The 12,060-nt window shown below is 37.5% G+C and overlaps 1 protein-coding gene across 1 annotated transcript in view; it reads left to right on the top strand.

The window, feature by feature from the left end:
- The window catches only part of lrrfip2 (leucine rich repeat (in FLII) interacting protein 2), a 49,604-nt gene that overhangs the window by 28,301 nt on the left and 9,243 nt on the right, over nucleotides 1–12,060 (top strand). Inside the window, exons 8-11 of the mRNA XM_043689371.1 lie at nucleotides 3,624–3,756; nucleotides 4,925–4,974; nucleotides 6,990–7,110; nucleotides 8,134–8,213. Coding sequence (XP_043545306.1) covers nucleotides 3,624–3,756; nucleotides 4,925–4,974; nucleotides 6,990–7,110; nucleotides 8,134–8,213 — 384 coding nt within the window. The remainder of the gene's footprint in view (nucleotides 1–3,623; nucleotides 3,757–4,924; nucleotides 4,975–6,989; nucleotides 7,111–8,133; nucleotides 8,214–12,060) is intronic.

The raw sequence follows: 12,060 nt of genomic DNA, 5'->3' as shown, positions 1-12,060 counted from the left end.
AGTTCTGTTTTTTTTATATATTTCAAGCTAGCTTTCTCTCAAGCTCTTAATTTTTTTTTCCACTCATTTTTTTGGCCATTTTAAAGAAATAGCAAGACTTCACCTTCTCTTGGAAAACAAGGAAGGGCAAGTGACTGAAGTATTAGTAGGGGAACACTGGGACTCGTTAACATAATACTAATAGTTTTTAAAAAGTTATGGAAAAGGATAAGTCTTTCGTAAAAGTTAAAGTTCTTAATTGGAAGCCATGATGTGGAGGAGCTGGTATTGAACTGGGATGGACAAAGTTAAAAATTTCACGACACCAGGTTATAGTCCAAATAAACCTGTTCGCCTATAACCTGGTGTTGTGATTTTTAATATCTTAATTGGAGTAAGGCAAATTCTAAGGGTATGAAACAACTTTCAAAAGTTGATTGGAGTAGACTCTTCGCAGGTGAAGGTACAGCAGACAAGTGGGAGGTCTTCAAAAGTGTGAGATTGAGAGTTCAGACACATTATGACCTTGTTACAGTGAAAGGTAGGGCTGGTAAGGTCAGGGAGCAATGAATGCGTAAAAATGTTGAGGTTCTAGTCAAGAATAAAAAAGAATCTTAGATATGCACATTGTAAGCTTGCAGGTGACACAAAAACTGAATGTCTTGAAGAATATAAAGAGAGTGGGAGCATTCTTAAGGAAATCAGTAAAGCAAAGAGGGGATATGAGCAATAGAGCAATTAGGGAAAGAGTAGGACCCCTTAAAGATCAACGAGGTCATCTTTGTATTCAACCTCAGGAGATATTAATTGAATACTTGGCGTTAGTTTTTACTGTTGAGAAAGAAATGGAGGCTAGAAATAAATACTGATGCTTTGAACGAGGTTCACATTACAGAAGAGGTCTTAAAAAATTGAAGGTAGATAAATCTCCAGGATCTGATATATCATATCCCAAGATTTTGTGGGAAATTAGGGAGGAAATTGCTTGACCCTAGCAGAAATATTTGTATCGTCTATAAACATGGCTGGAGACTGGCTACTATCGTGTCATTGTTTCAGAAAGGCTGTAAGGAGAAGCCAGGGAACTATAGACCTGTGAGTCTGGCATTGGTGGTGGGTAAGTTGTTGAAGGTGATTCTGAAAGGTAGGATTTACATGCATTTGGAGAGGCGAGGATTGATTAGGGATAATCGGCATGGTTTTGTGCGAGGGAAATAATGTGTGTCAAACTTGAATGAGTTTTTTTCATGAAGTAACCAAAAGATTGAGGGCAGATCTGTAGACATTGTTTACTTGGACTTAAGTAAAGCCTTTGACAAGGGTCCACATGGTAAACTAACTAATAAAGTTAGTTTGCATGGAATTTAGCGTGAGCTTGCTAATTGGGCGCAAATTTACTTTACAGTAGGAGACGGAGGGTGGTGGTGGAAGGTTGTTTTTCAGACTGGAGGCCTGTGACCAGCGGTCTTCCACAGGAATCGGTACTTGGTCCACTTCTGTTTGTCACCTATGTAAATGATTTGGATGAGAATGTAGCAGGCATAGTGAGTAAGCTTGCATGTGACACAAAAATTGATGGTATCGTGGCAGATGGAGTTTAATTTAGATAAATGTGAGGTATTGCATTTTAGTAATACAAACAAGAACAGGACTTATACAATTAATGGTAGGGCCCAAGATAGTGTTGTAGATCAGAAAGACGTAGTGGTTCAGATACATAATTCTTTGAAATTTGTGTCACAGGTAGGCAAGGTGATTAAGTAGGCATTTCGCATGCTTGCCTTCATTGCTCAGACCTTCTGAGTATAGGAATTGGGGATGCTGTGTTGAGCTTGTATGTTGGTAAGCCCTCTTCTGGGTACTTCCTGTTATAGGAAGGATATATTAAATTGGAGAGGGTTCAGAAAAGATTTACCAGGATGTTGCCAGGAATAGAGGATTTGAGGTCTGAACATCACAGGAAAGGCTTGGACTTCTTTGGAGCATAGGAGGTTGAAGGGTGACCTTACAAAGGTATATGAAATCATGAGCGGAACGTTTTTAAGGGGAGAAAGGTTTAAAAAGGAAATGATGGGCAACTTTTTTTACAGTGTTCATGTTTGGAATGAACTGCCAGAGAAAGTGGTGGATGCAGGTACAGTTACAATGTTTAATACATTTGGATAAGTTCACGAATAGAATATGGGATATGGATATGGCCCAAGTGCAGGCAAGTGGAACTAGCTTAATCTGGGAATATGGTTGGTGTGGATTGGTTGGACTGAAGGCTGTGTTTCCATAATATGTGACTGTGCTCATTACTAATTTGTAATACCTGACCAATCTTCTAACCTGCCACAAACCTTCACAGTATAGTATGTTTTTTTCTTTGAATTTGATAATATCTTTACTTTGGTTAACTAGGGATGGTGCATCTATCAACTAAGGCTGTCCTTTCTAGAATTTGCTTTACTGAGAATTATGGAACATATCCTCAAATGTCTGCAGCTGCTTCTCAAACTTTCAATTATTTACCTAGTTTACTTCAGTCAGCACTCTCTTCAGACCCTTAGATTTGAATTTTTTCAAGTTTCAGATGCTAGTTTTTGACTTTCAGCACTTGTCCTCTAACAGAATGTGAAATTTCAGTTACATTATGATCATCCTTGCCTGGATGTACCTTTTCTGAGAGATCATTAAAAAATCTTGTCTCATTGCATATTATCAGGTCTAAAATATCTTGCTTCGTGGTTGGCCCTGAAACTTTCAGCTTTAAGAAATTGTCCCAAGAACACTCTGAACTCATCTTCCAGGCTACTATTTCTGTTCTAATTTATCCAATCCATATGAAGACTAAATTTGCTGAAGATTGCTGTAGTACCTTTATGGCAGACCACCATTATGTCATCATGTATACTCTGTTCTACTGTGTAGCTACTGTTAAGAGACATAGAAATTACTTTTACAAGTCATTTTGGTTTGCAATTTCTCATCTCTACACAAACTGGTTCTACATCTTAATCTTCTGAACTCGTGTCGTTTATCGCTGTTGTCCTTAATTAACAGTGCCACCACTTAACTATTTAGTTCCAGCCCTGAAATTGCTAATAGCCTTGAATATTTAGGATGGTTTAATTTCACTTGTTAATCAGCTTAATTCATGCCTTGAAATTTCTATTTTTCTGCTTAGTTATGTTTGCCAACCAGAAAACAAGGAAAGCTCCATTTTTACCATTGACGTCCTTGAGCAATATTGTAACTGGTCACATTTCATTTTGTTAATATCAATTAGTTAAATGAAGATACCAAGCCTGGCTTTCCTAACTAACTATTTTAATTTTGCAAGTGACCCAATGATTGTTTAAATCTGAGAGTTGAATTTTTTTTCTAAGGTGTCTTTTTTTAAGTTATTTGATAAATTCATAGCTTTAAAAGACAAGAAAAAGGTGAAGCTGCTTCTGCTAAGTTCACTTGGTAACTTTCATTATCTCATTTTTTTCGTTAAAAATAATTGTTGCATTCTGCTTGTGATGTAAAGCATATTCCACAGCTCAAGTTAACAGATTGAAATAAAGCAGTATGGTTAGCAGTTTTGTGGACCATAGAAAATTGAAGATACTTGCATGATAGAACTTGACATTTTCAATCTTTTTTTTATCTTTCAGAAACATGGTCTGGTTATAATCCCAGAAGGCACACCTAATGGTGATGTGAATCATGAACCAATTGTTGGTGCTATAACAGTTGTGTCTCAAGAGGCTGCTCACGTGCTTGAAAGTGCAGGAGACGGACCACTAGGTATTGCTTGTTCAACTATACCGCCCCAAGTCGAACAATAGAGCTTAACTGTTAAAAATCTTATCTTGGCTGCTATCTACTTGTAAAATATTTAATCCAGCTGGGTAGCTTAGTTATCTCATTCAAGTCAGAATAGCAAGTTTTGTCATACTGGCAACACCAAAACACACTCACATAGTTCATTCAGCGACTCCAAACTATGTTGGAACATGCAATTTTTAAATGCATTTTGTATTCCAGAGCTGTGTGATGACTTGGAGGCTCTAACCCTTTCCAGCACATGGCTGACCAGAGATTTCTCTCACTTTTAGCACCTGTTGGATAAGTTTATAAAAAAGGTCGATAACAAAACTATTTGGCCACAAAGAACGCATCATTTTTGACCATCAAGTCATGAGATGGATCTTGAACTTGGAACTCCAAGCCGATGGTGGATCATTTTCCCATGGCATCATAAAAACAACCTGTTTTGTACATGTAAACTAACTAATTGACCTCCATCATACTGGATGTGCCCTATGAGTGTTTGAGTGGATTCATTTGTTGCTTTGGACTTGCTCTACTCTGCCTTTTACACAGCTTTTTTTTTTCTGATTCAAATGCCAGTTTTATCAGGCTTAGCTTCTTCAAGGCAGTACTACGATTTTTAGGCATGTCTAGTCCTGGTCCTGACATGCTCTTTTATAATTCTCTTTGAACCAAGTTTTATGGTAATGGTAGATTGAGGGATATACCAGGCCATGAGATTACAGAAGTACAGTTCTTCTGCAAATGGTCACTATAACCTTACGAATGTCCAGTTTTAAACGCTAGGTTTGTTATGAATCTACCCCACTTATCATGACAGTGCCGCAGAGTGATTTGAAGTATTTAATGTCAAATTACTGTGCAGTAGTCATTCCTGCCAATAAATTTAGTGCTCAGATGCATCCTTAGCCTGGAACTGAAAGGTCCCTCACCTGAAATGTTAGGTTATTTTTCTTCTCTACAGATGCTGCCTGACCTACTGAGTATTTCCAGCATTTTTGTTTTTTTTAAATTTCTGATTTTCAACATTTTCCTTTTTGAAGGACGTTCAAGTTATCCAACTTGCTCAAATAATGAGTTAACATGATTATTTTTGACCTTGAAGCTTGCAATTTTTTTTACGTGTTTTCTTATGTTGTAGATGTGCGGCTAATGAAACTGGCTGATGAAAAGGAAGAATTGCTTGCACAGGTAATTAACTTAATCACTTGCAGGTTGGGAAGGAAAGCAAAATAATCCAAAAATCATGCAGTATCATAAAGGAAAACTTGTTCTCTGCTCTTTGACTTGCATATTTAGGCTGAACTTAGCATTGCCATTCTGAAGTTAGGCAATGCTAGTAGGAAATTTTATTTTGTGCCTTGATATGCTATGTATGACTAGTATTGTTTGGTCACATTTATACCTCCACTGGAAAGAGTTGGATTCCCAACATATTTGTAACTTTGAGAACAAGAAACACAATCATGCATTTGCAGCAAAACCTATCAGTTTTTTTGGACCATCCCAAAATATTTCACATGCAGTGAATTGCACAGTGCATAAGTTGTTCTATGTTGATGCTTTCATCAAAATATCACTCCAGTGTATCATGAATAAATACATCATTTGAAAAACGTCTCCACTGAAGGGAATAAAACACTAAGATACTAGACTGGAGCTATCTCAACATTTTAAGAAGTTTTGATACTTAAGCAGAAACAGCCCACTTGATTGTTCATCCACCACCTTTAGCATCCACTGTGACTGCAGTGTGCAGTATCCAATGCATGGAATATAGCAACTTGCCAAGGCTTTTTTGAGAGAACTGAAGGGCAGGAGGTGCATGGGAATACCATTATCTGCCAAGTTTTCTTCCAGTCTCTCATTCTTCTGACAGACGTATGTCATAATTCTTTGTTGTTTCAAGATTCTGAAACTCGCTACCATATAGTTACAGTGAGTACCTACAGCATTTGCAGAAGAATGCACCAGCATTTCCAAGACATCAAGAGGCAGGTATTAAGAGGTGTTCTTTTGCTCTGAACCAAGCCTCAAAACTACTCTTATGGTTTTCTGCAGAAGTATCTTCTTTAAAATATTTTAGTTGTAAAGAACAAAACAGACACTTTTTTTATTACATGTGTCTGTTCCTTGAACAGCTTTGATCATTTAACCTAACTTATCTTTAAATGTAACCTGGCTGATTTGCTTCATCATTTCAGTTGTGATGCAATCTTGACTGTTCTATTTCTGATTAGGGAGTGTTTAAAGTATGTGTAAATGTTTTGTTTGGCATAAATGATCTGAACAGTACAAATTCTTTAAGTCATATTCATGTTAGCTTGTCAAATTTCATGTCAACTTTGAAAATGTAATGGTAGATTCTGCTAATGATGGTGTGGATGATTTCTTTCTCCCAGGTTGCACAATGTGAAATGGTGTAATGTCTTAAATACCAGCTTAGAGTGTACGGTCACTCTCATTAGTATCTCATTTGTCAACTTTTCACTTAAAAGTTTTTCTGGGGATATGAGGAAGGGTCAATGACATATGTCATTGCTTTCCCAAAGCAAAAGGAAACTAACCTGTCCTGCTTGACAATTGGCAGATTACTCTCTGCCAGTATTAATGGTTATACCCAATTGACTTGTTTTCCATTCTAAAATGTTATTTCGGCATATTCTACTGTTCCAAACTTCTTTTTTGTACTGCTTCGATCATATTGGCGAATCATTCAATTCTTCTTCCCAGGATGTCAGTCACTTATTCAAAATCTCCTCTTTGTTTTACTATAATACAGCAAACTTACTATAGGACTTGGTAGTAGTGGAGAAATAAACAGACTGGCCTCTGCATTGGGCTATGGATAGAAACACAAGAGGAGCAAAGTGAAGTGTTAGAAACCTAAGATCAGTCTTGAACCACAGATGAAGTAGTATTCTCAGCTAATTATAGCAAGCCATTAATGATTTTCAACATTTCTTCATTCTAAAACCACAGCATCTTGACTGAAGTTGGTGCTATGGCAGTGATGTGGTCAATGTGAAATTTATTTGCCAGAAGAGTTTTCCAGTATTTAAGTTTTCTTCACAAACAATATATGTGTTTACATTCCTCAACGGGAGGTATTTAGTTATGTGACCTACTTAGACCATTCTAAATGTATATTTTGACTACTTCAACTTTTTGAATCATATTAACCTTTGGCTACTTGTTTTTGGTAGATCAGAAAGCTGAAACTGCAGTTGGAAGAGGAAAAACAAAAGAACTCTAGGATTGAAAATGTGCTCACCGATTCTGATCGACTAGAAAATGGCACAGATCTACAAATTCTAGAAATGCAGAGTGAGTTCATGGGATCAAATGCTGTCACATCTGTTATTTGATAAATAAAGAGTTTAAGTATCGGGCTTCTCTAACCCATCGACATGTGAAAATTCTGATGTTTGCTAGGGTATAGTTCCAGCTACCATTGCAGATTCTGGTTCTTCGCCCAAGTTGTTGACCTGGTTAGTGCCAGCAAGCTATATGTATGCCAAGGGGTCCTTCCTCAATCAACTGTGTTTGCAGGGATGAATGGAATTTAATGCAAGAGCACATTGTAAGAAACAAGAGCAGCAGAAGACCATAAAGCCTGTCGAGTCTGATCTGTATTCAGTGCAATCAGGCTGATCTTTGTATCCAACTCTACTTTCTCACACACTCCCACTTGTCTTGATTCCCTGAAAGGGAAAGAATGTATCTCTTTCAGCTTAAATATATTCAAATCATACTGCATCCATAACCCTCTGGGATGGAGAGCAGTGAAGGTTCGCATAGAGTCTGCAGCAACACTGAAGAGCATCCCACCTGGGCCCAGGCCTCCACCCTATCCCCAAATCTCTCACTTTCAATGGCCAATCCACATAGCCTGCACATCTTTGGAATGTGGGAGGAAACTGGTGCACCCAGTGGAAAACCAAGCAGGCATGGGGAGAACATGCAAACTCCACACAGACAGTCACCCAAAGCTAGAATTGAACCAGCATCCCTGGCCATGTGAGGCAACTGTGCTAACCACTGTGCCACCCTAAAGTTATTTAATAATAAAGTGTTTTAAAAACAGTTTGAGTGATTCCATTATGGAAAGGTTCTGGGCATGTAATTGGGGGCATGTATTTTTAATAGATTACTGTTTCTTGCACAAGATACTTTTATAGTCAGCTTAAGTTATTAATAGGCACTTTGAGCATGACTTTTAGTCTTTGCTGATGACTTGTTTCCCCTCTGTCAATTTCAGTTTGCAGTATTGTTTTCTTTAATCTTGTCAAGCAGTTCCATATGCTATTGAGTTGCTTAGTGTAATATCACCTCATTGTTTACTTTTAGGAGATGTAAATAGGCAGTTGAGTGAATACAAGTTTAAACTCTCTAAGGCAGAACAGGACATTGCCACTGTTGAACAAAATGTGAGTATCTGCCATACCATAGAGTATTTGCATCTCAAAATTGCTATCAATTTTCTTTTTGCAGTTGTGCAGAAATAATTATTGTATAATGCATGTGTGGAATAATAATTTAATAGCTTGAGTCTAAGGAATTGAACTAATGTTGATGCAGCATGACATGACAGAGTACATGTGCTAGAGAGTGATCTCATGAAGGAAACTCCGAGCTGGTGTAGATCTGTCACTGCATGTAGCATTAAGTCTGTAAATAACAAAAAAATGCTGCTAAACTGTGTGCCTAATGTTAAAATTGGAGGTGTGCAATGTCACTCTTGTCCCACTACTCCTCAGGTCACAACATGAAGATACTTTTCTAGGTGTTGAAATTGCCAATGTTTGTCTGGTTTTAAATTAAACAGTGTAATAGCCACTTAATAAACACTGTGGATTATCATCAAACTTATTCAATCAAGGTGCAATAATTGGTTAATGTACACAAACAAAAATATAGAATTATAAATGATTATCCCTCTAAATATGCTCAAAATATATGCAAAGGAACACATGCATGCGCGCACACTTCCTATTCTCTTCAGGAAACAAGAGAGAAGTTTGGATTTGTGTACAACTTGGAGTTCTGAAAAAAATACTTTGTCAATAGGTTATCCTTTAAGGCAAAAGTGTAGAATGTTCGGAAGTCTGTTGTTGTGATGTCCTAGCATAAGTGGTGGAGTCACTAATCTCCCACTGTTGCCCCTTGAGTCCTGGAGACACAACTTGCTCAAGAAATATGATATGGAGACGTCCTTTCAAAATAACAATTAGATTTTACCTTGAATTTACAAACAGGATTTTCTTTTCAGAAAAGGAGAGATCAGCTCCTCTTATTTTCTTCCCTCTCTACCTTTCCCACCCTCACTATTAAATGACAATCAAATTAAAAATCAGAATCTCTTCAAACCACTTTGTTTAAATACTCCATGTAAAACAACCAAGTTTCACAAGACATGTAATTTCTTGGAAGCCTTGTTTAAAATAAGATTTCCAATACCCACAGTGACACTCCAGAAGTTTCCACAATCCTTCAAAACTTAGGTTTCTCAAAACCTCTGTTCTCGCAACTTGAAGATGGAACACTGTATTTTTAGTATCATTTTTGTTGCCATTGTTGTAATTTGGTTTGTATGCAATATTTAATATTAAGATATACATATAGGTAATTAAAAATTGAAATATGAACATATTCGTGAAATGATTGTCGATATTGTATTGCTTTTTGTTCCACTAATGTACCATGGGTTATTCCATTTTTAAGTATAAACTAAATGACCAAAATATCTTCAATTTATGTTGGTGTCTGTAGAAGTCTATTTCATATGAGGCCAAAGATATACATGACTGAGTTAAGACTGTGATACCATTTTCCTCTGATGTGTAGAAAAGTTATTTGGTGAAGCATGTTTTGGCACTGTCCAGCTGAAAAAAAACTTGCATTGCTTTTATTTGTTATTATATATAAAGATACGTCTATTCACTCAAATTCTTGATCATTCATTGAGTTCTGTATAGTGTCGTACTCAAGCCTACAAACCAGAAAGATCCAGGTTCTCATTTGTGTTGAGTTAGCTAATCTCCATGGAAAATAAGAGACGGTTGTTTATGTGTACATGTTTAATTTTTTTAATGTATGTTGTCTTCTAATACTGCCCTATATTAAGTCACCACTTCTTATTTTTAACTTTTATTTTTGTTCCTTTTTCATCAATCACTCTTTGTGTCAAGGCACGTCCATTCTCGGGTCACATTTATTCCATCGTCCTTGCTAATCCGCCCAGGATACTTAATCCTATTTAACTTTTCTGGGCTTGTATATTTGGAAAGGCTATCGTTGCCTAACTCGTTAAACATTCATTCATCTAACCAAATTCTGAAGGTACATGTGTAATACGAGACAAGTAATATTCCAGAATGAAACCTGGCTTGATAGATTGCAGGTTTTATTTTCACAATTTTATCATTGTAGTGTGTTGGCAGCCTCTTATGAATATGTTATAGTTTTAACAAAAGAACAAAGTTTTATTATACACAAGGAAAGTAAAGGACAAACTATTACACGACACAAGTACCAGTTGAAATGGTTTTATTAGGAGGAAAAAGTGAGGTCTGCAGATGCTGGAGATCAAAGTTGAAACTTTATTGCTGGAACAGCACAGCAGGTCAGGCAGCATCCAGGGAACAGGAGATTCGACGTTTCGGGCACAGGCCCTTCTTCAGGAATGGTTTTATTACACAAATCAAAAATAAAGATTTAATTCTGCAACCCTCAGCAACAGACTTAGATATTCAAATCTCACTCTATTGCACTTTAAAATGCTTTCTTCCGTTTGCATGCTATATTTGGCTTTTTGCCAGTAAAATTCTGCATTTAGTCAATGTCTGTTTCTGACATCTTTGAAATGTTAACAGAAGTTCTTATTTCTTACATGGGCTCATTTAAACTCCTCTTCCACAGCTTTCTGTTTCTGGGTGGCAGGGTGAAATGTGAGGAGGATGTTATGAGAATACAGGGTGACTTGGACAGGCTACATGAGTGGATGGATGCACGGCAGATGCAGTTCCATGTGGATAAATGTGGCAAGAGCAGGAGGGCAGATTACTATTTAAATGGAGTCAAGTTAGGTAAAGAGGAAGTACAACGAGATCTAGGTGTTCTTGTACATCAGTCATGAAAGAAAGCATGCAGGTACAGCAGGCAGTGAAGAAAGCTAACGGCATGCTGGCCTTCATAACAAGAGAAATTGAGTATAGGAGCAAAGAGGTCCTTTTGCAGCTGTACAGGGCCCTGGTGAGACCGCACCTGGAATATTATGTGCAGTTTTGGTCTCCAAATCAGTTTTGGTCTCCAAATTTGAGGAAGGACATTCTGGCTATTGAGGGAGTGCAGCGTAGGTTCACTAGATCAATTCCCGGAATGGTGGAACTATCATACGTTGAAAGATTGGAGCGACTAGGCTTGTATACACTTGTGTTTAGAAGGATGAGAGGAGATCTGATTGAGACTTATAAAATTACTAAAGGATTGGACACTCTGGAGGCAAGAAGCATTTTTCCGCTGATGGGTGAGTGCAGAACCAGAGCACACAGTTTAAAAATAAGGGGTAGGCCAATTAAAACCGAGTTGAAGAGAAACTTCTTCACCCATAGAGTAGTGAATATACGGAATGCTCTGCCCCCGAAGGCAGTGGAGGCCAAGTCTCTGGATACTTTCAAGAAAGAGATGGATAGTGCTCTTAAAGATAATGGAACCAAAGGTTATGGGATAAGGCAGGAATAGGATACTGATTGTGGATGAACAGCCATGATCATAATGAATGATGGTGCTGGGTCGAATGGCCTACTCCTGCACTATTATCTATTGCCTATTGCTCCTTCCCTAACATCCAAACCACTGAGGACTTTATTTCTTCTGCCCTGATTGTTCTGCAGATTGCTGGTCATACCAGCCTTTCTCTCTCTGAAAGAAATTTGAACACTCCCCTGAAAAGGAATGCACTAATCTTCTGGCACATTCTTCCTTTAAAAAAGAACTGCTTTCTGTCTCTGTCTTTTGATGTCATAGGAAATCTTGTGCAGCAATCCTTCTTTTCTCTTCATAATCATTTCGAGTTTTAAAAGCCTCACTTAGATTATATAAGAAAAACTTCAGTTTCCCAGAATCTCTCCACTACAACTCAAAAATGAAATTAAAATTAGGTCCTTTGAACATAGAACATAGAACAATACAGCACAGAACAGGCCCTTCGGCCCACGATGTTGTGCCGAACATTTGTCCTAGCATAAGCACCCATCCATGTACCTATCCAATTGC

This window comes from Chiloscyllium plagiosum, chromosome 4 (genome assembly GCF_004010195.1).
Source record: "Chiloscyllium plagiosum isolate BGI_BamShark_2017 chromosome 4, ASM401019v2, whole genome shotgun sequence".
NCBI classification, from domain to species: domain Eukaryota; kingdom Metazoa; phylum Chordata; class Chondrichthyes; order Orectolobiformes; family Hemiscylliidae; genus Chiloscyllium; species Chiloscyllium plagiosum.
Note: the sequence above shows the minus strand (reverse complement) of the source record. Positions and strands in the feature narration are given on the sequence as shown.